Source organism: Phodopus roborovskii, unplaced genomic scaffold (assembly GCF_943737965.1).
Source record: "Phodopus roborovskii unplaced genomic scaffold, PHOROB, whole genome shotgun sequence".
Lineage (NCBI taxonomy): Eukaryota > Metazoa > Chordata > Mammalia > Rodentia > Cricetidae > Phodopus > Phodopus roborovskii.
In genome coordinates this window covers 31,396,574-31,423,292 of record NW_026126517.1, presented here as the reverse complement: position 1 = coordinate 31,423,292, position 26,719 = coordinate 31,396,574, and the positions used below count along the sequence as shown (strand labels likewise).

At 41.9% G+C, this 26,719-nt stretch overlaps 1 protein-coding gene and 1 pseudogene across 4 annotated transcripts in view; one reads left to right on the top strand and one right to left on the bottom strand.

Annotated features, from left to right (window-relative positions):
* Nucleotides 1–277: 277 nt before the first annotated feature.
* Nucleotides 278–426, bottom strand: LOC127232023 (uncharacterized; annotated as a pseudogene).
* Nucleotides 427–11,276: 10,850 nt separating this feature from the next.
* Dmxl2 (Dmx like 2) overlaps nucleotides 11,277–26,719 on the top strand; it is a 116,854-nt gene continuing 101,411 nt past the window's right edge. For all 4 annotated transcript variants that reach the window (XM_051197488.1, XM_051197486.1, XM_051197487.1 and 1 more), the window contains exon 1: nucleotides 11,277–11,417. In XM_051197488.1, the coding sequence (XP_051053445.1) occupies nucleotides 11,331–11,417 (87 nt within the window). In that variant the 5' untranslated portion in view covers nucleotides 11,277–11,330. The remainder of the gene's footprint in view (nucleotides 11,418–26,719) is intronic.

Genomic DNA, 26,719 nt, shown 5'->3' with positions numbered 1-26,719 from the left:
TGGAACTCATTCTGTAGAACAGGCTGGCCTCTGACTCAGAGATCTACCTTCCTCTGTCTCCAAGGTCCTGTAATTAAAGCCATTCACCATCACACCTGGCCATTTATGTGTTTTCTTAATATGTACATTTACTGTATAAAATGGAAAGAAATGTGCAAAAGGATTGAAATGAGATGTGTTCACAATTATACAATTAGAAAAAGGAAATGCTAACTGGGCAGTGGTGGTGCTCATCTTTAATCCCAGCACTCGGGAGGCAGAGGCAGATGGATCTCTGTGAGGTCGAGCCCAGCCTGGAACAGAGGAGTTCCAGGACAGGTTCCAAAGCCACACAGAGAAATCCTGTCTCAACAAACCAAAATAAAAATAAAGGAAATGTTAATATGACTTCTACACTTGATTTTAGCCAAAAGGCCGAGAACTGATTAACTTCTAGATCTTTTTCTACACACACAGCACACACTTTTTAAAATTCACAAGTATCCTTCCCTCCTTTCTCTTCTTTCCTCTCTTCATTGAAATGAAATTCACACAAAACTAATCCATCTCAAACAAACATGTCAGGAGGGCTGAGCGCACTCCAGCTGTTGTGCACCTGTAACCTCTATCCACCTCCAAAGCACTTTCAGCTCCACTTAAGGAGCCCCTCCCCCATTAAGCATCCACCTCCCACCGCTTCCTCTCCCAAGTGCCTGGCTTTCTATCTCTGTGGATTTTCCTAGCTTGGAAATTTCATGTGAATGAATTTTGAGATAGGATCTCATGCAGCCCAGGCTAGCCTTAAACTTACTATATAGTTGTGTACAACATTGAAGACCTAGCCCTCATGCCCCAGCCTCCCAAGTGCTGAGACTACAGACATGAGTCACTACTCCTGGCCTGGCTTCTATGGAAGACAAGCACATTTTTTGAGGTTCACCCATGTTATAGCACATGTGAATAATCCTATTCTTTATGTCTGATGAATAATATTCTCTTGTATGTTTATAGCACATTTTATTTAATCTGCTTAGCTATAGATAAACAGCTATTTTTTTTTAAACAAATTGCTTTTTTAAAAGCTCAGTTAGAACAAGATCTTCCAAATCAGCCTAGCAAAGCTCTTGTGAACTCACAGAGAGGGAAGCAGCAAGCACAGGGCCTGTATGGCTCTGCACCAAGTCCTCTGTGTGTGTATTGCAGCTGTCAGTTTAGTATTTTTATGGGACTTTTGAGTATGTGAATGAATGGGTCTCTGATTCTAGAGCTTTCTTTTGAGGCTCTTTTCCTTCTGTTGGTTTGCCTTGTCCGAGTTTGATGGGATGGCTCTTGTTGAATCTTATTATATTTTGTTGTTATCTGTTAAAACTCTTTTAAATGAGAGACAGAAAGGGAGTAAATTTGGATGGGAGAGGAGGTGGGGAGGAGCTTGGAGGAGTAAAAGGAGGGGAAACTAATTAGGATATATTGTATGAGCAAAAATAAAAAAAACTATTTTTAATAAAAGGGGGAAAAGGAAAATAAAAAAAAAAGGTCAATAAAAAATCTTTTCAGGACCTTGCTTCAAAGGTGAAGCATTAATGGTGTAGGAGCATGTCTGTACAAACAAGTTTGCAGTATTCCCAGAAGGGATTAAATGAGTCAGGTTTTGTTTATTTTTTGTTAACCACTAATGTATACAGGTACACTCACATGCAGGTGTGTACACATTCTACTTCTACCAGAAACCAAACCCTAGATCCAGACCTTTCCATTACATTTTTTTGTTTGTTTCTGATATGAATTCTTTTTTTTTTCTCAAGACAGGGTTTCTCTGTAGCTGTGAAGCCTGTACCAGAAGTAGCTCTAACTGACAGAGATCCACCTGCCTCTGCCTGCTGAGTGTTGGGACTAAAGGTGTGCGCCATCGCTGCTGGGCAGCTAGGAATTCTTTAATGCAGGACAGGACACCACTTCTCCATGTCCCACTTTCCATTATATATATATATATGGCACCAGGAAGTCCAGCCTCTGACCATACTGGTCCATCTCGAAGAGTGTGGTTACTTGATGATCTCAATAATACCACACTGTTTATTCATTGCTTGAGTGACTTTTTTTTCCCTCAGCAACTAGAGGAGCATAACAAGGTCTTTTTGCTCTCTATGTCTGTGATCAAGGTAATTTGTTCTTCTCTTTAAAATTATATTTTGCTTACACTCCACCCCTGAAAAATCAGTTTGTTTCTCTAGAGGCATAACGTGGCTTTTGTGTATTTAGCACACCAAGACTAATTTAGTGACTAATTCCAACTTCTGTTCAATTCTCATCATTATTAATGTTACTGACCTTCTAATTTTGCAACCATTATCTGCCTCTCCACATAGGATAAGATATTTTGTTCCTAATGATTTGGGAAGGTATGCAAATTCTTAACTTCTGTGACATGTTCACTAACATGATTTACATAATACATTCCTGATACTTTTTTTTTTCAAGACATGGTTTCTCTGTGTAGCTTTGGAGCCTATCCTGGCACCCACTCTGTAGCGCAGGCTGGCCTTGAACTCACAAAGATCTGCCTGCCTCTACCTCCTGAGTGCTGGGATTAAAGGCCTGCACCACCACCACCTGGCCCCTGATAAAATTATTAAGTACTTGATTAGTAAACATTTTTTTTTCCTTTGAAACAGGGTCTCATTGTGTAGCTCTGGCTGACTTGGAACTTGCTTTGTAGAGCATGCTGGCTTTAAACTCACAGAGATCCACCTGCCTCTGCCTCCCTAGTTCTGTGATTAAAGGTGTGTGCCACTATGCCCGACAGCAAACATTTTTGAATTTCTGTTGTGTAACAGGAATCATGTCAGGCTTTAGGTTGTAAAACAACAATAGGGAAGGGTATCAACTTTAGCAGACATACAAAAAGACAGTGACTTGAATAAAACAAATTAAACTGAATATGTTGATGTGCTTCTGTAATTTCAATAGCTGGGGTTTGGAAGGAGGAGAATCAGAAGTTCACTGTAATTCTTGGCTCCACTGAGGATGAGACTGGCCTAGGCTACTTGAGATCTTATGTCAAAACAATCAAATAATAATAATGGTGATGGTGATATTGGCTGAGGAGAGATGGCTCAGCAGAAGAAGGCTCTTGCTGCCAAGCCTGATGACCTCCTGAGTTTGATCCCTCAGACCCATATGGTGGAAAGAGAGAGCCCGTCCTTTCCACACCTGGTCTATGACTCATGCATGTGCACACACACACATACAAAACAAACAATTGTAATAATAAAAAATCCAGTTGTAGTAGCCCAGGGCTGGTTAGAGCTCTCCATAGTCACCTGGGACTCAGTTGAGACTTTCACTCTTCTACTGTGTCACCCCTAGGGTTGGCTCCTCATCTTCATATTCCAAGGCGGAGCTCCAGTCATTACATCTATGTTTTAAGGAAACAGGATAAAACAAGGAAGATTATAGTGATGGAAGGGGTAATAACTGTCTTGGTTTGGGTTTCTGCTACTGTTATAAAATACCATGACCAAAAGCAACTTGGGGAGGAAAAAGTTCCTTTCATCTTAGAGCTTGTAGTCCAGGAGGTCAAGGCAGGAATGCAAACATGGGCCACGGCAGAGTGCTGCTTACTACACTGGCTTACTCTCCATGGTGTGTTCAGCCTGCTTTCTTATTCACCCCAGGCACATGTGCCTCAGGGGCACTGCCCATAATGGGCTAGACCCTCCAACATTAATCATTGATTTAAAAAATTACCTCACAAGTTTGTCTACAGGCCAATATGGTAGGGGCAATTTTTTTTTTTTTTCATTTGAGGTTCCCTCTTGCCAAATGACTCCAGCCTGTGTTAAGTTGACATAAAAAGTAGCCAGCACAAATGCTTTATAAGAAAAGTCTCTAGAAAATGTTGTATTTTGACTCATTTATCATAATTTAGGTACAGATCTAAAGAGCAACAAGGTAGCCTAAAGAACAAAAATTCTCTCTCTCTCTCGCTCTCTCTCTCTCGCTCTCTCTCTCGCTCTCTCTGTCTCTGTCTCATAAAAACTGGGATCCTAGCTTTAATCCCAGCCCTTGGGAGTCAGAGGCAGGAGGATCTCAGAGGCAGGAGGATCTCAGAGTTCAAGGCCAGCCAGGGCTACACAGAGAAACCCTGTCTCACAAAACCAAATCAACCAACCAACCAAATAAATAAATAAATAAAGTGGGGTCCCTGTGAGGAGAAAGGAAACAATAGAGAAGGCAACCTGCAATTGTCATGACCAAGACAGTCTCTCCTCTCCAGACAGAGAGGGGAGGGGAGTGCATGACGAAGGGATCAGTCACCAGGGTGAAGATTTGCAGATATGTCAGCCTCTGACCTGCATTCAAAACACTGTGTAAGAAGAGTAGAAGTTAGACAACTGGTGTGGTGACTAGGAGCTTCTAGATAGAAATGTGACCCTGTTCAGGGGACTTGAGAGCTTAAGGGAATTACGAGCCCAGTGAGATGAGACTGCCTGCTTAGAGACCAAAGGTATTGAGAGATAAGCAGTATCTCTACATAATAACTATTAAATGACAAAATATTTTAAAAAGTAGTTCCCACTTAAGTGTTCATTTAAAATGAATTCAAGTGTTGGGAATAGTGGCCCATGCCTTTAATCCCAGCACTCAGGAGGCAAGGGCAGGCACATCTCTGAGTCTGAGGCCAGCCTAGTCTATATATCCAGCACTAGGCAGAGAGACCCTGTCTCCAAAAAGAAAAAGAAAAAAAAAAAAAAAAAAAAAAGAAAAGAAAAGAAAAGAAAGGAAGAATTTATAAAGACATTGATGAGCAACCTTAGAGGAAATCAGTCCTCCTGGTTTTTTTGGGTGGGGGGTGTTGAGACAGGGTTTGTATGTGTAGCTTTGGAGCCTGTTCTAGAACTAGCTCTGTAGACCAGGTTGGCCTTGAACTCACAGAGATCTGCCTGCCTCTGCTTCCCGAGTGCTGGAATTAAAGCTTTGACCACCACTGCCCAGCTCTGTTTTTTCTTTCTGAGGCAGGGTCTTGCTATACAGCCTTGGCTAGCCTGTAATCTATGACTGTCCTGCTTCTGCTTCCTGAGTCCTGGAATTATAGGTATGCACCATCACCCCCAGCTTACTTTTCATGGCATAACTGTAAGCAGCTTGCAAAAACAAAAACAAACAAACCCTGAACGATTCTACAATCTTCTAAAGATGATCACTCTTCTTATAGCCGAGTAACCAATTAATCTGTGAAAACTCACCCTGTTTACTTGCCTGTAAAATTCATAAAGAATCATCACTGCCTCAAAGAGGGGTGCTTAAAAGTTGCACTGTGTGAGAAAAAGCCAAAGACCTAAATTTTGAACTCAATGGTTAAATCTGAGGTGTAGTCAACAACTCAGTAAGTCTAGGGTGACTTGAAGGAAGGTGGACTGACAGGTGCAAGCTCTTCCATCTTGTGGTATTTTTTTTTAATTTCCCTTTTTTATTTTAATTCATTTTTATGTGCATGTGTGTTTTGACTGCACTGTATATCTTTGCACCGAGTGTGTGCCCAGTGCTTCTGGAGACTAGAAAAAGATACCAAATGCCCTGGAACTAGAGTAATGGACAGTTATGAGCCATAACATGGATCGTGGGAATTGAACTTGCATGTTCTGGAAAAGCAGCAAGTACTCTTCACCATGGAGCCATTTCTTTAGCCCCCCCTTCCCCCTCCCCCAGATATCTATTTTTTGTTCTCCCCTCCCACACCTCTACCCCTCTCCCCTCTTTCCTAGAACTCCCCATTCTCCTGCCTCTCCCTCTCAATTACTGGAGTATGCCACCACCCCAGGGGTTGTGATTCTCAGAAAGTAAAAGTTCATGCATGCTAGGCTAATATTCTACCAACTGACTTGTAGCTTCAGTCCTGATGGTGTAGTTTCTTAGGCTACACTACAAAAGCCATTACAGAGTCTGCCTTGATCTCATTCTTGTATCTCTTACTGTAGGAGAAATCATCTAGCACATTCTGGGGACACAGACCTGAGGAGGGAATCACACACTGAACAGCTGTGTCCTTCTGCTGTCCACCAGGGCAGTATACCATCTTGGAAAGCTGTAGATGACCCTAGCCCAGGTAGACACTTCTTTTTAAAACCACTTTTCTAGTAAATTTGTGGAAGTACCATGACCACAATTTTATTTTAGAACATTTGTTTGTATATATTTATTTGTTAATGGGCAACCCCATGCCCAATACCACTTATTTTCTATTCCACCCTTTGCCCAAGGAACCCTTATCAATTTATCTTCTGTAAAAATTTTATAGAAACATAATCAAGTCATATGCAATCCTTTTGTATCAAGCTTCTTTTGTTTGTTTGTTTGTTTGTGTTTTGAGACAGGCTCTCTGTGTAAAAGTCCTGGCTGTCCTGGAACTCACTCTGTAGACCAGGCTGGCCTCAAACTCACAGAGATCTGCCTGCCTCTGCCTTCCAAGTGCTAGGATTAAAGGAGTACACCGCCACCAAATGGCTAAGCTTTTATTTCATATTAAGCTGACATTTTCACTGCATTTGAACCGGAACCTCCCACCAAGCTAGTACTGAGTTCTTTACCCACAGACACTGAGATACTGTTTGTTGTTATTCTTGGCTACTAAATTTTGGGCATTGGTTTTGTGATTACTTCGGGGAAGCTAAGTCCCTCTGATATTTAATGCGCTATCAAATCCAACGCTAAGATATTTAGTATTAAAACTAATACTAGTAGAGCTGCTGCTGCTGCTGGTGGTGGTGGTGCATGCCTGTAATCCCTGCACTAGAGAGGAGCAAGCAGAAGAATCAGGAGTCAAGTTCAGTTCAAGTTACATGCAGAGATGGTGGCCAGCAAATGAAACCTGGGGACAGAAACACCTTTCAATTGTGTTTGCTTGTTTTGTTAACTTATTTTTAAATATTTGTTTTATTTGTTTGCTTGCATGTATGCCCATGCATCACAGGCACGCCTGGTACCTACAAAGCTAGAATAGGGTGTCATTTGGATCCCTTGGAATGGAAGTTACAGGCAGGGATCAAGATCATGTTATCTGGAGGAACAGCCAGTGCTCTTAACCACTGAGCCATCTCTTGAGCCACATGTTGATTTAAAGGAGCTTTAATCTGAGCATTCTCAGGAGGCTCCCTGTTAGTTTGAGGGCTGCAGGCTACCTAGCAAGACAGCCATTACCAAATCAGAATAAAGAACCTTGTTTATTTCTAAGTCCATGTAAAAAGAGTAGATGGAGAAGGAAGAAATGAAATAGTGGACTATCAAAGAGACTATTAGTTGAGAGTGAGTTTTAGGGGTGGGTAGATTGAACAATAAGAGGCTTGGCTACAATTTCAGGAGGCTTAACTTGTCATCTGCAATCCGAGACATAGGTGGAGAAGTCATTTAAGGACTCCCAGGGGAGAAGGGAAAGGTGGAGGTTGGCTTTAGATTTTTTAGTTGATACAGTGAGAATGAGGAAGAACTCACAGTGGTGTGAATGGATCAAAATGTCATGGAATGCTACGAAACCAGAAGCAGCTGTGAAATACTTCAGTGAATCAGTAACACTTCAGTCAGTCTTAGGATGGTTTATTTGGTGGTAGTTTCATCTTAGTTTCATAATGTAGTGAAGGTTCATCCAGAATGTACTATTAACAGTGTGTGTGTGTGTGTGTGTGTGTGTGTGTGTGTGTGTGTGTGTGTGTGTAGGAGTCCACTTTGGCTTTTTTCTGGCAAGGTCTCTCACTGACTGGAAAGGGAATTCCAGGGATCTGACCAGCAATCCCCCACTCCACCCCTTGCTGGAATTACACCACACCTGCTGTTCCCCCTTTTGTAATTTGCATTCTGGGTATTGAACTCAAACTCATGCCCTTTCAAGTTAAGCTATACTTGACTTGAATGCGTTATTCCTGAATTATGCTTTTCAGGCTTTAAAACAGTTTTCTTTTTCTTCCTTTTTTTTTTTCTCCCTGTTGTGTTTGCTGTTTGGAGATAGGGTCCCACAGTGATCCGTTTGCCACAGCTTTCTGAGTACTGGTATTGCCAGAGTGAGCTGACACACCTAGCTAAAACGCCTTCTGACACTTAGAGATATTGTTGCTAAGTAGCTGTTCTTCCTAAAACACCAACTTCTATAACACACCCTCCATTTTTTCTATTATTTGACATTTGATAAAGCATTCGCCTTTGTTTATGAGTATAGTGTTAGAATTGCTTCAAATGGTTTCTTTGCTGTTTTTTTTCCTTAGTATTTTCTGAAATTTATTTTCTATTTTTGAAACAGTGCTGTTCTGTGTATGTGTAGCCCTGGCTGTCCTGGAATTTGCTCTGTAGATCAGGCTGGCTTGGGACTCAGAGATCCTCCTGCCTCTGATTCCACTTACCCCGGTGCTGGGATTAAAGGTGTGTGCCACTACTGCCTGGAAGGAAATCTTTATCTGCAGGAATTAAACTTTGTTATACAGGAATTTATCGAATTTAACTGCTTTATACAGTTTTTATAGATACATGCTATGCCTGTATGTGCAATGGAGGAAATTGCTATGACCAAGTTACAACACCAATGTATATTTTTATGGTTATTCATGTACAACACGGTGCTTCATTGATTATGATCATTTTATTTTTTGCTTTACTATCTATTATATTTTCAATGTGTTTCTTTTTTAGCCATGTAGCTTCTATTTTTATTTACGGCCTTTCACTAAATATGTGGAATCAATGATTTCCCAGAATTCAGCAAATTGTACATAGTGTCAAAAGATAGAATTAAAAAGACAGAAATAGATTTACTGTGAGGATTTTTCTTCTTTGAGACAGGATCTGGATATGTATTCTACATTTGCTTTGAATTTACTAATGTTGCTCATGCTAGCCTTGAACTTAAAGCATTCCTACTGCCTCAGGCTCTGTAGTGCTGGGAATTCTAGGTATGTGCTACCACATCTGGCTGGGTACTGTTATTTACCTTCGAGTCTTAGATATCAGTTAAAGTGATATAATTCTAGTTCTATGGAATATAAATACTGACCCTGACTTGAAATGTCTATGGAATCTAGTAAACAAGCATATAGCATGAACAAGCATATTATTGCGGTGTATGTGCTGTGTGTCACAGAGGAGGAAGCCTCAAGGTATTTGGGACGTAGTCAAGGTAACTTTTGATTTAGTTTGTCAGGACTTGAAGTGGAGGAAGGAATTGCAGGGGGTATAAAGAGCATGAGCAAAGTCAGGGAAGCATGGAAACAACAACAACAACCTCCCACAAAACCTAGACTGCTCTGGAGAAAGCATTAATTCTGAGGGGTTGGGGATTACTGGGTAATAGAACAGTCTGAGAAAGATTAGGCAAAGCCAGATTGAATGGGATTGTCAGACAAGCTGAGCAATGTGGAGCTACTACAAATTTTTAATTATTCACCTTTGTTTCATGTGCATTAAAGTTTTTGCCTGCATGTGTGTCTGTATGAGGGTGCCAAATCCCCCAAACTGGAGTTACAGCAATTGTGAGCTGCCATGAGGGTGCTGGGGCGGAGCCATCTCCCCTGCCCCACTCCTACAGGTTTTAATTAAGCAGAGGAAAATTTCTCTGGGCTGAAGGCATAGCTCAGTGACCCTAGCTTACCTAGCTGGTGCTAGGCTGTGGGTTTGATTACCAGCACTCTGAAACAAAGCAAACAGAAAAAGGTGTCTCTGGATGGATCGGAGAGCAAAGGCACTGAAGAGCTGAAGATGGCACAGGGAGGCAGCTCTGGTAATTAGGTGAGAAGTGTCCTGGGTGGAACAATGGGAAGAGGGCTGATAAGGATCATGTGGACCTCAAAAGAAATGGATCTTTGGAGGTGGGGTGCCTTTAATGTCTGGATGTTTATGTCACTAAATGAAAAGGGATGTGCCTTAAGTCGCTGGGAATTAGTTGATTACTTCTGTTGCTTTTCACGGAACAGTAACCAACCATGCCAAATCTGCCCTCATTCTCTCCTATCCTTGGCTTGACGCTTGACTGTGCTGCACAGTCACCTTCCCCAAAGCAGCTCTGATAATAGATTTCAGCTCAGAAGTAGCCAATAGCCTTCAGAACACACAGAACGAAATCTGGGCAAAGACCCTGCCTGGGTGTCTTTATTTCTTGTTAACTACCATGTTTCCCTAACTGGTATACAGTACCACCCGCCTCAAGCATTAAACAAGTTCAATGTCTTTAACTCTCTCCAGCCATTTCATTTTCTAGGTCCCACTAATTTCTTCTCTATTTTAATGCAACATGTCTAGTTCCCTGTAGCCTGTCAAAATTATGTCCTCAAAGGGCTCCCTTCCAGCCCCTTAGTCAACATATTTTTCTTCCTCTTTTGTGGCCTCATCGATTTTTGTATCTGTCGTAACACTTCTGGTGCTTGTCTGGCTGTAAAAATTTTCCTCATTAGCCCTTGTTCCTTGTTTCTTCTCTGTAGCTTGAACTAAAAAATTCTCAATGAATTGACCTGGAGCAGGGATCTGATTTCAATTTAAGTAGACAGTCTAGAAAAGCAGGCGATTCTGAGACTTCATGACATCACTCACAGGGGGAAAATATTTATACAGAGGAATCACAGGTCTCTAGGGGTACGCGTGAGAAAGAGGGTGAGCAAAACAATTTGCTGTCGGGGGAGTACAGCTTCCCTCAAAGGCTGTTAAGATGCCTGGTCCTTTAAAACAGACAGAAGGACCCTAAGGCCATGGGATTTCCAAGTGATGACAGTGTCCTTCCCCTGAGGTCAGACGCACTGACCGTCACGCACTGTCTCGAGAGAAGCTTAAACACCCCACAAAACACTCTTGCCCCCGGCCCCGCCCCCGGAGGCCTTGGCCCCAGGCTCAGAGGGAACTCCGGCACGTCTGCGCGCGCAACCTGCACGGAGGGTCCGCGCAGAGCGCCGCGCGCAGTTGCCCTGGAGACGGTGGTGCGCGCACGCGCGGCGCCGAGAGAGCGGCTACTAGAGAGCGACCTTCTCCTCCGCGTCGCGTCCCCGCGCCGGGCGTGCGCCTGCCTCTCCCTTTGCGCGCAGCGTGACGGCCCGCACGCGCTCTGCTTGCGCGCTCCCCGGCGGCGCCCCCGCCTCGCACGCGCCGCGGCCCTGCGCCCGCACTGTGCGCCGGTGCGGCAGGCCGTGGGAGCATCCGGGCATTTCAGCAGCCGAGCGGCGGTCGGGCGGCGGCGGCGGCCGGAGCCTCCCATGGCCGGGCGGCGTCTGGCAGGCGGCGACAGGCTAGCCGAGCGCTGAGTCCCGAGGGCGCACAGGAAGCGGCTGCGGCGGGGCGCGGGGCTCATCCTCCTCTGGCCCAGAGCTCGGTCCAGCCGGGATCCGGAGATGCATCTGCATCAGGTCCTCACCGGGGCTGTCAACCCTGGAGACAACTGCTATTCCGTGGGCAGCGTCGGGGACGTCCCCTTCACGGTGAGCAGGGCCGGGGCCTCCCGTAGGGCTGCGAGCGGCGGGCCCACCCACGCCCCCTCGGGTCTGGGCTTCACGGGGAAGGATGAGGAATCACCGCCCTCGTCCGCCCTGAGAGCGCGCCGGTGGCAGAGCTGGAAGGTTCGGGGCAGCCCCCGGGTCTGCGGTGCCAGGAGGTAGTTGCAGCGGCCGAAGCCCGGGGCGGTTTTCACCTGCTCCAGGCTGGCAGCGAACGGTCTTGGTGTGGGACGTGATGGGGTGTGGAGGCGACGCTGCGCCCTGGCTTCCCGACCAGCCTGCGGCTTTAAACTCGCCCTCCGATCTCCCTAGGCAGAGTCTTAGCACAGGGAAATAGAAAAATTCGCTCTATTCCTGAAAGAGTTATAATGGAAATCACCTTTTCAGGAGTGGCCTATCTTATCTAGCGCAAGGTTCCATTTTGGTAATCCTTTTGGGTAATACCTTAATCTTTCCAAGGTAGTTCTCCCCCCCCCCCCCCAAGTCATGCATACATTTGATGACTTTTTCTTGGGTGTGTGGTAAAGATGTAAGTAAACACAACGCCTTGGAAACTGGTCCTTACCTACACGACATAGTCATGTTTCTCAACTAGATGGGATTCATCAGTCCTTTTTTGATTTTGCAAAAATCAAGCTCTCCTAGAGACTGTTTTGTAAGACTGCAATGGATTAATGAGTTTTTTAAAATTAAATTTATACATGGCCCTTCTTAGAAGGACTTGTATTAGTGAGACCTTTATTAAGTATATATTGATAAATCATTATGCTTAATAGAATTGGATATTGCTTAGTAATATACTTTCTGGATAACGGAAACCATTTGCTCTGATGTCTATTTTACAGCAGCATGTTTTTAAAACTGCAGAAAAAATTACAGCAAAACTGCAGAATCATTATGTAGCAGTGCATTCTGGAACACTTTATCTGTTTTTAATGTTTTTGATTCCTTTAAAATAACCCGATAAGCTCGCTTTTGGGCCTCACTGTTTTTTTACATGTAGTCAGTTCAGCCTTGTTCTAGTTTTGAAAGAATCCTTTAGAAATCAGGGTCGTTTGACATAACTGGTCTGTCACTATCACTGGTAGTGTGTTTGGTGCACATGTGACTTAAGATCAATATGGGTCTCTGTGCAATGGCTTGCTGGGTGAAGGTGCCTGCTACCAAACTAAAGACCCGAATTCAATCTCCCTGTGGCTCACATGGTGGAAGAAGAGAACAAACTCATTGCAGGTTGCCCTCTGACCTCTCTCTGTATGCCCCTTCCCCACAATGAAAATATTATTAAAAAAAGGTTAAAATATTATCATAGAATGGAGGTTGGTATTTAAGTACGTGGAGACCATTTGGGAATAGAAGGAAAAATACTTTTCTGCCTTTCAATGTGTAGAGAAGGAGGAAGTCTCTTAGGATCAGAAGAATGGTTTCTTTCAATAAGTAAATCTGTACTTTTGATTATGGGTATTTCCCCTCAATGGGGTGGTGGTAATTTACCGTGTCCACCTAAAATGAAGCACTAGCTGGGTGTGATGGCATACACACCTACACCTGTAATCTCGTACTTTGTTAGTAGAGGTAGGAGTCCATGTCTTAAAACAAGCAAAACAAAACAAATAGTGTTACTATTATCTCCCTGCCAAGCTGGTTTGCAGACTTCAACTAGATTCAGCCTGGAAAGGCCAGTGTAAGAACTGTTCAGGTGAGGGTATACCACAGGCCATATGTGGCCATACTTCCCACTTTAATTATCCCATCACCAAATCTAACTGGTTTTGTAACATCTCTCAGATTTACCCCTTTGCATGTCTGTGGTTACCACCTTGTTGGAGAAGCAACCTTGTGTTGATATGAAAGCTTCCAAATGGGACTCCTTATACTTATGCCAGGGTTTCAGTTCTGCTTCTCATGGCTGCTAGGATAATTTTTTTCGAGTGTTGTTTCATCATGTCAGTCTTGGATTGAGAATGCATAGTTGTTCCTAGTAGGCATGTTAAGGAGTCATTGTCAGATGACTCGCTGTCTTTCACTTTTGACTCTGTCTGCCTCTCACATTGCGCCCTCCTTGACGGTGATCTTATTATAGCCTACATTAAAAATATTAATTATGTGTCTGTGTGCATGTTTGTGTGTGGATCTGTGCAGGTGAGTATAGATGCCATTGGAGGCTAGAGGTGTCAGATCCCCTGGAGCTGAAGTTATAGGGAGTTGTCAGCTACCTGCATGGTTCTGGTAATAGAACTCAAGTCCTCCACTCTCGACTACTGGGCTGGACTGTCTCTCCAGCCTTGTATTTATGTTCATCAGGACAGCCTTATTTATTAGCTTCCAACTAAAACTGAAAATTTATTTGGTTTAGGATGACTGTCTGTGATAGTGTGTTATTTTGACCCTCTGGCAAGTGCCAATAGAGATCTGCTTTGCACACCTTTCATTTTAGTGTCGTAATTATGCAGGCCATGCTCCATTTATCTTGCTGTGAATTAGAAATAATCTTGGCATTATGGAAACATATTTGCTTAAAGATGCAATAATAAAATGCTTTCAAGCAATCTAGAATCAACCAACAGATACTTCAAATAAATGTATATACAGTAAAAATAAAACTACAGAAAATGAAGTCTCTTTACATAGATCATGTCAGTTGAGTTTATAACATCTGATAAAAAAGACTTCAGTTCTGGATCAGGTGACTAAAGGGGTGCTAAGCATGGCTGGAATGAGTCTTGTGACTATTCATTTGATGGGCTTGTCTCAGAAGTTTCCTTTTTAACAGAGAGCCTGCTCTGATCCATCCACAAGTGCGTGTGGTGTGTTTGTGTGTGTGGTGTGTTTCTGTGTTCCTCTAGATATGGATGGTATGGAAGGTATGACTGCTTTGTAGCTAGCCAATGGTTCTTAGTTGATTTGTTGCCTGATACCTTGGTGACCTTTTCAAAATAGAGTAGATAATTTACTTAAAAATCTATAAACTGTAAGAATTAGAAGAATAGAATTGTTCTAAGAAGATTTTCAACACATGACATTGTAATAGTGGGAAAATAATGTATTGTGTATTTCACTACACACAGTGGACGGGCTTGGTTGGCTTGGCTCTAAGTGGCTGCTCGGTGATGCCATGATGTCCTAGCTTGTGCCTTATGGACATGGTGGCCCAATTTGTAGTGGGTGTCCCAGTGAAGTGTGGCCTTTTCTTGCTGGCTGATGGTTTTCATTTGTGTTCTGTCAGTTGATAGCTGCTTTCTTTTTTCTTTCATCATTCATTGTGACTTTGTAAATATTTTAAAATGACAGTTTTGTATATTGTTTTTAAAGCATCACTTTTTTATCAGTCCATTGTTTTTAGTGTAACACCTAAGTTTTAGACATAGTTATTGTGAAATAAGTTAGACCCTGGGTAGTCCAGGGGTGCTCTTTCATGTCTGCACTTTATTATATTTATTATATTATACTTATATTGTCTTTAATTACCTTGAGATAAGTGAATGATCTGAGGCTTTTAAAAATTATATATGTATATATCTCATGTTTATTACTTTCTTGAAATATAAACCTCTAAATATTAAATATTAAAATAATGACAATATATGATGCTTATTAGTATAATTTAAAATTTTTGCCATCTGTCCTTATAGAGTTCTACGTGTATTTATTTATTTATTTACTTATTTTGGTTTTTCGAGACAAGGTTTCTCTGCATAGCTTTAGAGCCTATCCTGGCACTTGCTGTGTAGACCAGGCTCTGCCTGTCTCTGCTTCCTGGGTGCTGGGATTAAAGGTGTGGGCCACCACTGCCTGGCTTCCTATGTGTAACTTTTAGATACATAGTGCAATTGATGTTATTTCAGCTTCACATGAATTTAACATCTTGATATAAGTTTGCAAAATTAGTCATTTCCATTCTTAAGGAGTTTATAATATATTATAGGTATATTAAACATGATGAACATGAATACAAATAAGAAGGTAGACAGGAGCGTATATAGTTTGGGAAGATTAGTTTTAGGGTTCTCCAGAGGCTGGAACAACAAAAGACAAGGCTGGGCTAATACAAAGGCTGTATATCAAGCAAGTTCTCTTCATGTAGGAATCCCTTCTTATCAGCCACAGGGCTTTATTAAGTAGCAAATATCCTTAGAATGTTAAAAAAATATAATCTACAGATATTAATCACAACCTTTTGTTATTGTTTTCTTGAGATAGGGCCTTGCTGTCTAGCTTAGACTGAATTTGAATTAGTGACACTTTTCCTCGTCTCTGGAGTACTGGAATTACAGTACAGACATGCACCACCATGTTTGGCTTGCAATTAAAAAAGTTAATTAATATACCACTAAAAGTTGGTCTGAATGAAAACTGTTCTGTTAGGAATTAGAAGATAGTGACTGGAGAGATGCTTAGCAGTTAAGCCCTTGGACAATCCTTCCAAAAGACTAGGTTCAATTCTAGCACTTATATGGTAGCTATCCTCTACCAGCACCAACCAGGCATGCAGATGGTGCACAGATATATGTATGTATGTATGTATGTATGTATGTATGTATGTATGTATGGCTAAAACACCATACACATAAAAAATTAAAAAACAAAAAATTAGAAGTAGTGTTACATGCTCTCTTTTCAAACAGTTAGATATGTTTTAACACTACTGTGGAATAACATTTTAGTTTTAGAATTATGGCAATATCTTAATTATCAACCTGCTTATACATTTAGCATGTTTGTTGAATGCATAGATGTGCTGGACTCTGGAGATTAGAAAACCCCGAGGGGCATAGCTCAGACTCAAGGGAGACAACCAGAGAAGTGTAGAACTTAGAAATCTAATAGGGGAATTAAGTACATTGACCACAGCTGTCCAGCTGCATGGCATTACTAGGTACTACTACTACTACTACTACTTCTTGTTATGCACTTTTTGTGAGGACTCAGGAGGAATGAGGGGTTACTTTTGCCTGGGATATTGGAGAGTTGCATAGAAAACTGCTCCTGCACTAGCTGGTTACTAATAGGTGTAGCGACACCTCATGTCTCAGGCAACCTAAGCATAGAGTGATGGGGGAGACAGAAGTCAAAAGTTTAGAAGGGATTTTTTTTTTCCCCAAGAGAAACTGTCCCATTTGGTTTTAGGCTGTTGTTTTGTTTGAGTTGATAGACAGTTTTTCAAAAACTGCAAGACTTACATTAGTGTCAATTGGTATGTGAGTGTGTGAATTCTAAACCCCTGTGTAGATTGCAGATTTTTTTCCTCCTTGAGATGGGGGTCACTGTGTAGTCTTCCATATGTAGACTAGGCTGGCCTCTAAGTCACAGAGATGCCCCTGCTTCTGCCTTGTGGGGGCTGGAATTTAACTACCACTGTGGGTCTGTGCAGATTGTTATTAGCTTTTCTGCTTAAGTGGGAAGGTTAACAGCTTCCCGAAGCTTTGGTGTGGTTCTGAATGCCTAACTCCACGATGAAAGTTCAGTGTCCCAGTAAGTCTGTGATCTTGAGAAATCACCTAATCATTTTTCATCTGTAAACGGAAATTCTTAAATTAGGTGCTCTCTATGCATTTAGTAACTTTCTTTAGAAATTCCTGGGGCCAGCAGAGTGAAAATGGACCAACGCTATAACATGGTAGTGAAGTTCTAGATCTTAGTTTACTTTTGCCTTATCTCCTGAGAACTTATGAAATAGACTCAACTGACAAGGAACTCCTTCCCGTCCTTTAAAGAATACTACATTAATTAATTTACTGAGTGTGCATACATGCCCTGTTTTTCATCTTCTTTCTGTGTTGCTCAGGCTGCTTTTCAACGGGCAGTTTTCCTATTTCAGCCTCCCAAATGCTGGGATTACAGCTGTGTGCTGTAATTTGGGAAAATTTAGGGTTGCAATCCCTTGGAGGGTCAAACAACCCTTACTCAGGGGTCACATATCAGATATTCTATATATCAAATATTCACATTACAATTCATAACAGTAGCAAAATTAACAAAGTAGCAACACAAATAATTTTATGGCTGGGAGCTCACCATAACATGGGAAACTGTATTAAAGGGTTGTGCATTAGGAAAGTTGAGAACCACTGGTGTACAACAAATCAGAGTTTTAATATTGAGTCATCAAAAGGAGTACAGAATGTGGTTAACAACATAGGACCTAGTGGAAAAACAAGTCATGCTTGGGCAATTAAATTTTTCAGATGAGAGAAAGCAAAGCATTTAACTAAAAGATTTTATGTGTATGAGTATTCGCCTGCATGTATGTAACCCCAGGAGGTTAGACAAGAATGTTGGATCCTTTGGATTCAATATGTTAAGAGATGGTTTCGAGGCTGGGTGTTGGTGGCCGCTCACATCTTTAATTCCAGCAGCACTTGGGAGGCAGAGGCAGGTGGATCTCTGTGAATTCGAGGCCAGTGGTCTACAGAGTGAGTTCCAGAACTGGCTCCAAAGCAAGTTTCTAGGTTAGATATTTTAGTATAAATTTTAGGCTTTTAATTTTAGAGTTTGTGGAATCCAATTTGCATTAGAGTTTGATCTAGAACTCTTTAATTCACACTGTCACTTACAAGCCTGTTACTAAGGAACAGGTACAACTTGTTACTAAAGAACAGACACACTTGGATAGGCTGACTGGCTATTTTTTCTTTCTTTTAGAGATAGTTCATTGTAATCCTAGGAGTTGAGTTGATGCATGTATACATGTAGGACCAGTTGCCTATATTCTTGATCCCCTTCTAATATGGGTGTTTAGGTTTCTGTTAATGTCCCTAATCTTCTATATCTGACAGTTACACACCTGATCTTCTGACAAGAGAGGCCAGTGGTATAAAGGGACTTTCCGAATAGAATCTGATGTTTGTTGGATGTGGTAAATTGATGGATGACTTAAAGAACAAACGATAATGTTTTAGATGGGGATGGTGTGGAAGGAGGAGGATCGGGAGGAGGAGTGGGAGGAGGAACAGCAGTATCAGCCCTTCCTCTTTCAGCTCCTCCTCCTACTCCTCCTCTAGTTTCTTCTCTTGCTGTTCCTCCTCCTCCCTTTTTTTCCTACAAGTAGATGCATTTTCTTTATATCCTCTAAATATTGATTCTTCCTAGACATAATAATAATTAATTATACTAAATCATAGTGATGTCTCTCCTTGGAAAATCTCAGGAAATCTGAGTTATTTGGCAAGGGGGGTGGCAACAGGCATGTCCCGTGTCCGTGTTTGTGGCCCCCTTCCGTCCCCCCCCCCATACTCAGTTTACAGATTTATGTAGCTTAAGTTCAAGAATACAGTTCTGGTTGTACAGAGCTGTAATCTTAGCTACTTGGGAGGCTGAGGCGGGAGGTCCATAAGCTTAAGGGCAACCTAGGCTACACAGAGAATTCAAGGCTAGCCTGGAGAACTTAGTGAGCTTCTGCCTGAGAATAAAAAGTAACACTGGCTGAAAGGTGTGCTCACTATCAAGGTTAATCAAGGTATCACCATGGTGAGCTTTTTGAGAACACATTTTTTATAAATGCGTAACAGAAGGATATGCACATGTATGTAAGATGTTTACCTAAGGACAGTAGATGAATGGACCAATATTTTAATTAGGAGCTCAGCTAAAACCGTTCATTTCATAGAATACCATTTTTATTTGAAAGACCATCTGATAAACCAAAGCTGTTCAGAATTAGATATTTGGCAGTCATTTTCTCAAAAATGAACGAAGCAGAAATGCTCCTTCAGAGATCTGACATTATTTGCTGGCAGTGATAAAAATCAAATTAGAATTAGAAATTTGGAAAACTGGACTTGTGCAGTGAGCTTCATATCTTCTCAGTATAAATAATTTTCTTTAGAAATCAATGATGTTAAGAAGTATATAGCATTTTTGGTCGGCCTGAAACTCACTATGTAGATCAAGCTGGGGAACTTGCATTGATCTTCCCACCTCTGGTTCCTTAGTGATGGATTATAGGTGTGTGTTCTAAGCCTGTGTAATATTTTGATAATGTGTAATAAAATAGGTTAATATTTAGAAACTCTTTACAAGCTGGCATATTAACATAAAAGTCACAGATGGCAACAGTTATTCAAGGTTCAAAAAATATACATGGATATCAGTGTCACAATACACAGGAAAAGGTATAGGTAGCCTTAGGCTTGACCAGCTCCTGGGAATCTTTGTACTGGAATATTGTTACTATTGGTGAATTTAGCCTGAATGCCTAGACTCCTGAATCTTACCTACCACTCTGTCTAGATTGTTAGAACAATATCATTGATAATGAACTTCTATTTCCTTTTGGGATACTGGGGTTATTATGACTATTATGATTTTTTGTGCATGAACAAAATACTGGTATAGCTACTCTTCAATAACAGCTCTAGTCTTTTATTCATAAGCTCACTTTTCTTGGCAAAAGCAGCTCACATATGTTGTGGAGGAAGAAGTGTACTGTGTTTGACTCCCAGGAGGGAGAACCTTGGGAGCCCATATTCTCCAGGTTCCCCCTATGTGTTTTCCTACCTTGGATATGCTATTTCTTTTTTAAATTAATTAGTTAATTAATTTTTCTAGGCAGGGTTTCTCTACGTATCCCTGGCTGTCCCTGGAACTCATTCTGTAGGCCAGGCTAGCCAACCTCTGCTTCCCAAGTGTTGGAATTAAGGTGCAACCACCACCACCCAGTGGTATTTCTTTATTTAACCATACCCATAGTGTAACTGTTTTTGTGTTCTGTAATTCCTAGTTCATCTTCATCCATGGAAGTGGTCATCTCCATAATGATGGGAAAGGTTTTTCACATAAAAACTGGGGTTCTGGCTGGGAGGTGGTGGGTCACGGTGTTTGCTGCCAAGCCCAACCACCCGAGTTTCATTTCCAAGACACCCATAGTGAAAGGAGAGAACTGACTTCTACCGGTTGCTCTCTGACCTTTATTCAGGGAGTAGTATACACACTAAATAAAAATAAGTACATAAAATAAGATTAAGAAAACAGTCATTAGAGGATGGTTGGTGGTAGCTCACGCCTTTAATTTTAGCACTTGGGAGGCAGAGGCAGGTGGTCTACAGGGCAAGTTCCATGGTAGCTGAGGCTACACAAAGAAACCCTGTTTCAAACCAAAACCATTAGAAAAGGCTGTTAACATATTTACCAATTTCCATACAGAATCTGTAATGCCGGTTAAATCATCACAAATAGTATGTAAAAGCAGACATAGGAACTCAGCCATTTCTTCTCTCTGTTGTTTTCTGTTAGGCATGTGTGGGCTTATCTGGGGACTGCCTCATCACTCTTGAGGAAAGGGTTACAGGTAGATGGATATAATCCAAATGCAGATAAAGAATGTATAACCTTGATACTCCAGTTGAGAGCTTTGAGAACAGAGACTGAGAAGCTGTGGAGACCAGTGCCCATTTCCCTGCTTGCTCATTGCAGGCCTCTGCAATGCCGATTCATTCTGGGCTCTTGAGTTCCTCAAGATTTGAGAACCACTCAAAAGGGGCACTGTAAGTTGAACCCCTGACCACCAACTCCCTTGGGTGTGTCCACCTTGTTTTGTTTGTGCCTTTGAGACAAACCCACTATGTAGCCTGGACTGGCCTTGACTTGACTTACTCTGTTGTTGTTCAGGTCTTTGTGGTACTCAGTGGTTATCCTCCTGCCTTAGAGTCTCTAGTGCTGGGATTACAGGTATGTGTACCATGCCATCTTTGTTTTGTTTTCCTCTCCACGTTTCCCTCACTGGCCTGGAACTCATTCCATAACAAGGTTGGCCTTGAACCTGAGGTAATCTTATCATTTTTGTCTGCTGAATGCTGGGATTACAGTCATGCACCAAAAGTTCTGATCTCCTTAGATAGTCTCAGGGTCACGGATCATGGACGAGGACGACTGTGTTAGGGACTCTCCTGGTCCTCCAATGTGGGCTTCCTCTTGTGGCCTGGGTCTCAGGCTGGTCCAGTTATTGGTTGGCCACTCCTACAATCTCTGTGTCACTCTTATCTCAGCACATCCCATAGGCAAGACAGACTGTATGTCATAGGTTGTGTGACTGGGTTGATGTCCAATCCCTCCACTGGAAGTCTTGCCTGATCACAGAAGATGGCCAATTCAGGTTACATATCTGCTATTGCTAGAAGTCTTGAGAGTTTCCCTTGCCCTACCTGAGATACCCCCCGCTTCCAATTGTCGCTTTTGGTACTCTTGTCCTCCTTACCTCCCCCTACCTTATTCCACATGTTTCTTCATCTGTCCCCAGTCCATCTATGAAATCTCTTCTGTTTGCCCTTCCCAGAGAGATCTGCGTGTCCCTCTTTGAGCTCTCATTTCCTAGTCTCCGTAGGTCTATGGATTGTAGCTGACATAATTTCTCCTTTCCCTTTCCTCTCTCCAAACCTTCCCTTATGCCCTTCCTTGCTCTTGTTCAAACACAAGGTCTTTTTTTCTTCATTAATTGTTATTGCATGTATAGATGTATATGTGTATACATATAGATTCCTAAATATAACCTCCTCAGTCTGTATAATGTAACTTGTATGTATATGATTTCAGGGATGGCCATTTGGTAAGCACTACAAGCAACTCAGAAATGCTGAGAGGAAAGTACTATTCTTCCACTCTCCGCATTTCTTGTTTGCATAGGGTTGAGGCCTCATGGGCTTTCCTCTGACCACTTTGGCATGTCTATTGGTATCTTGTCCTTGTTCAGCTTATGTTTAAGCAAGGAGACACACAATCTCATAGCAAGCTCCCTGATTCTCTGGCTTTTAAGTCTTCTTTTCCCCCTCTCTTCTTTAGTGTTCCCAGATCCTTAGATTCTGCAGTTCTTTTGTAGAAGTATCATTCAGGACTGGGATTCACAACTCTGCATTTTGGTAGGGTGTGGTTTTCTGTAATTGTCTTCATCTGTTGCAAAGAGAAGTTTCTTTGATGAAGGGTGAGGACTACACTTACCTCTGTGTATAAAGACAAATGTCATGTAGTTAGGGAGTATGCTGGTGTAGCAAAGTAATGATGTAGATTTTCCAAGATCCATGACTTCACTGGCCTTCATTAGCTCGGTTTCCAGTACCAGGCATGGTTTCCCTCTTGTTGAGCAGGTCTTAAGTCCAATTGTAGAGCTGTAGATTACTGGCAGGGTGTATATGCTATTACCACACCCTTAGGGTTATGATGCCATGCTGGTCATTGCTTTGGGTTATAGGAGTTCATAGCTAGGTAGGACTGTTGGTCTCTTTCCTCAGGCAGAGACATTTAGGTCAGTTCCAGCTCAGGGCTCTCTGGGTCTTGTTTCTGAAACTTGGGTATCTTTAGTAATATGGACTTACTTCCACTCTGGGGGAGAACCACGGTTAATAACAATAAGCTGTATGTTTTGGGCATCTCTTGGACAGTCCTGACCAACAACTCAGAAGAAGGCTTTTCATGTCTGGTGTATTGAGATTTTTGTTAGATGGTCATTAGCTCTAGGAGGGAGCATTGTCATCCCAGATGAGGAAAGCTCATTTAAATGTCATTTAAATGTATGTATACACAGAATTATGTTCATTATAGGTTTATTTTTATGTAAATAGTTAATAGTATGATTTCTTATGACTTTTTCAGACATCCTTATTGTTAATTTCCCTCCTTCATTCTTAATTACCTTCCTTTTTTTTTTTTTTTTTTTTAAATGATTGTTGCCAGACTGGTAGGTTAAGTTATTTCCTTTCTCAGCCCTAATTAGTTGGGACTCTAGGAGTGTGGCACTGCACTTGGCTCTTGGGAAGATTTTGTTAGTTTATGCTTTGTCTTTTTGCCTGTTAGACAGATTTGAAAGTCAACATTAGCTTCCCAAGGCTTTTTTCTATAACTTACACAGCATAGACAGTCCTCTTGTCTTTAGTTCTTTGTTTGTTTACAGAGTACAGTAGTAGTACACCCTGATGAAATCACCTAATGAGGTGTTTCCTAGACTGTGTCCCTACCAGTAAGTAACACAGTCCTATTTATGTTTTGTATTTTCTTAGGGAAAATCAGATTCATGTAAAAATCTTAAACATTTTTGTTTTTATATTTATATTTGTTAGTGTTTTGAGACAGGGTCTCACTCTTTGGACCTGGCTTGCCTGGAACTTACAATAATCCTCCTGCCTTAGCCTCTCAAGTACTGGGATAACAAGCATGAACTGCCATACTTGGCATTTACTTGACATTTGTTTTTAACCATTTGAAATATATAAGAAATGTGAGAGGTTGGAACAATGTGAATTACAATATTAGATTTTTATGAAAATAACATTGTCAGTGTGGTTATCTAAAACCAAAGTGAGAGAGGCTGGGATAATCAGATGTGTTTCATCATTGTTCTGGATGATCTTAATGTCACTAAAGAAGGAAACGGTATCTTTATCATGGAAATTTAGTATGTTGTTACATCACAGAATGCTTTGTCTTTATTTAATAAGTGATATTTAATGTTTTTATCAAGTGTTGAAAACACACTATTAAAGTAAAAGGAGAGGGTCATTTTGTTTTGTAGCTTTAGCCAGTTTGCAAGGCTGCACAACATGTCTTTGCATATGGGGAATCAGTGCACACCCAGGACGTCAGAGCACAAAGGGACTCACTGCCTTATTCCCTGGAGTCATTCTAACATTTGCTTAGTGAACACTCATTTTTCTCCAGTACCAAAAATTCTTCCTCTCACAAAACTGGGTTATGAAAATGAAGAACAGAACAAAATCACTTTTAAAAAACTCTGAAATTTAAAATCTTTTTAGTAATTATAGATTTTGTAGAAGCCATCTCAGCTGTTGTTTTTTTTTAATTTTAAAATTTATTTTTCTTTAATATATTATATCCCAATTGCAGTTTCCCTTCTCGCTCCACCTATCCCCCCCACTCAGAAAAGGGCAGGTCCCCCAGAGATATCAACCAAAGATGGCATATCAAGTTGCAATAAGACTAGGCACCTTCCCTCATATTAAGAAAGGCTGGACAAGACAACCCAGTGGGAGGGAAAGGTTCTCAAAAACAGGCAGAAGAACTCCCACTGTTAGGAGTTTCACAAGAAGATCAAGCTATAACACATATGCCAAGGGCCTAGGCCAGTACCATACCGGCTTCCTGATTGTTGGTTCCGTCTCTGTGAGCCCCCATGAGTCCTGGTTAGTTGATTGTTTGTTTTTCTTGTGGTGCCCTTGACCCCTCTGGCTCCTACAATCCTTTCTCCCCCTCTTCCACAGGATTCTCCAAGCTCTGCCTAATGTTTGGCTGTGGGTCTCTGCATTTGCTCCATCTGCATTGCTGGATGAAGCCTCTTTGATAGACGATTATGCTAGGCTCCTGTCTATGAGTGTAGCAGAATGTCATTAGGTATCACTTTATTATAGACTTTTTTTCTGATTGTGTTTGGGTTTATTCTATGTGTCTGGGCTATCCTAGGTCTCTGGTTCCTGCCTCTTCTTCCCCCCCACCCCAGGCAGTGACGGGTTGACTCTCTTTTATGGCTTAGGTCTCAAGCTGGACCAGTCATTGGTTGGCCACTCCCACAGTTTCTGTGCTACTCTTGACCACAGCACATCCTGTAGGCAGGACCAATTGTAGGTTGAAGGTTATGTGGCTGGGTTGATGTCCCAATCCCTCCACTTTTGGTCATAGGAGATGTGATGGGAGATGTCATTCTGTAAAGTTTCTTGTATTGGTTAATGAATAAAGCACTGTTAGCCAATAGGAAAGCAAGATTGGTGGGGCTAGGAGACTAAGAGGAGAGAGGAAGAAGTAGGAGTTTTCAAGATGTAGGACCAACAGGGTAGTACGTTGGGCTGGGCTCTCTCTCTCTGGTAGGATAAGACCACATGAAAATACTTAAGATAGCCAATAAGAAATGCTAGAAACAGGCTAACAGCTTTATATCTAATACAGCATCTCTGCGTGTTATTTGGGGCTGGCAGAAAACTGCTTGTAACAGGAGATGTCTGGTTCAGGCTCTGTACCTCACCTTATTAGAAATCTTAGCTAGGATGACCCTTACAGATTCATGGGAGTTTCCATTGCATTAGGTTTTATGTTGCCCCTGAGATGCCCCCAATTCAAGTTGTGTCTCCCAGTGTTCTCTTCCTCTATCTTACACCTACTGGATCCTCCTGTTCTGTCCCCACCTTCCTCCAGTCCACCTGTCATACCAACTCTATTTCCTCTTCCCAGGGAGATGCAGATGTCCCTTCCTTGTTACTTTGCCACTCTGGGTCTGGGTTGTAGCATTGTTATCCTTTACAGCTGATACCTACTTATAAATGAGTACATACGGTGGTGGTGGTGGTGGTGGTGGTGGTGGTGGTGGTGGTGGTGGTGTGTGTGTGTGTGTGTTTGTTTGCTTTTTCTTGTCTGGTGGTATGTTAGATGTATATAGATGAATGTGGCCCTTCTAATACTAATGGCACATGTCAGTGTAGTATAGTAAAACATATGATAATACAGTGGAAAGAACAGGAATGTTTTGATACTTCTTTCCCTTTTGTTTTGGCTTTTGAGGTGAGGTTTCAAATGTAGCTCAAGACTTGAACTTTGTATGTGGCTGTGGATGACTTTGAATTCCTGATCTTCCTGAGTGACTGACTGTAGGAATTGTGTGTTTAACAATGCCCAGTTTAGAGCAAGAACTTTTTTTTTTTTAATGTGGATGGGTGTTTTGCTTGCATGCTTGTCTGTACACTACATGTGTGCAGGGCCTGTGGAGGCCAGAAGAGGGCATCACATACCCTGAAACTGGAGTTACAGATGGTTCTGAGCTGCCAAGTGATCCTAGGAACTGAGCCCAGGTCCCTGTGTCCCTGTTTAAGAGTTGCCAGGGCTCTTAGCCAAGCCATCTCACCATCCCTATATACTTGGGCCAATGACTGATGTTCTCTGGGCCTCAGTTTCTTCACAGCAGCAGCCTGTGAAGGTAGTGAAGGTACTATTCTCAGGTCAGTAAGGAGTAGGCTACTTAGGAAGGCTTTGGGAGATTGCCATCTGGCAGGTATTCTACATCCATTGTGTTGCTAGCTGGATATTATCATCAGCAAGGCTGTGTTACCTTTCTCAATTCCTCATTATTTGATTGATTTTCCTGGTACTTAGATTTTTGGAACCAGAAATTTGTTAGGTTGCCTGTCTCTACTAAGATTGAGATTACAAATTCTTTCTACCAGTCCTTATTGTTATTATTTTTGGATTTGGGAATAGTTTCATTTGACTCATAGTTCTAGAGGCTAGAAAATCCTAGAGCATGAAGCCCTCCCATGGTAATAGATGGCTGCTGGGAGTAAGTCAGTTCCCTGCAGGACAGT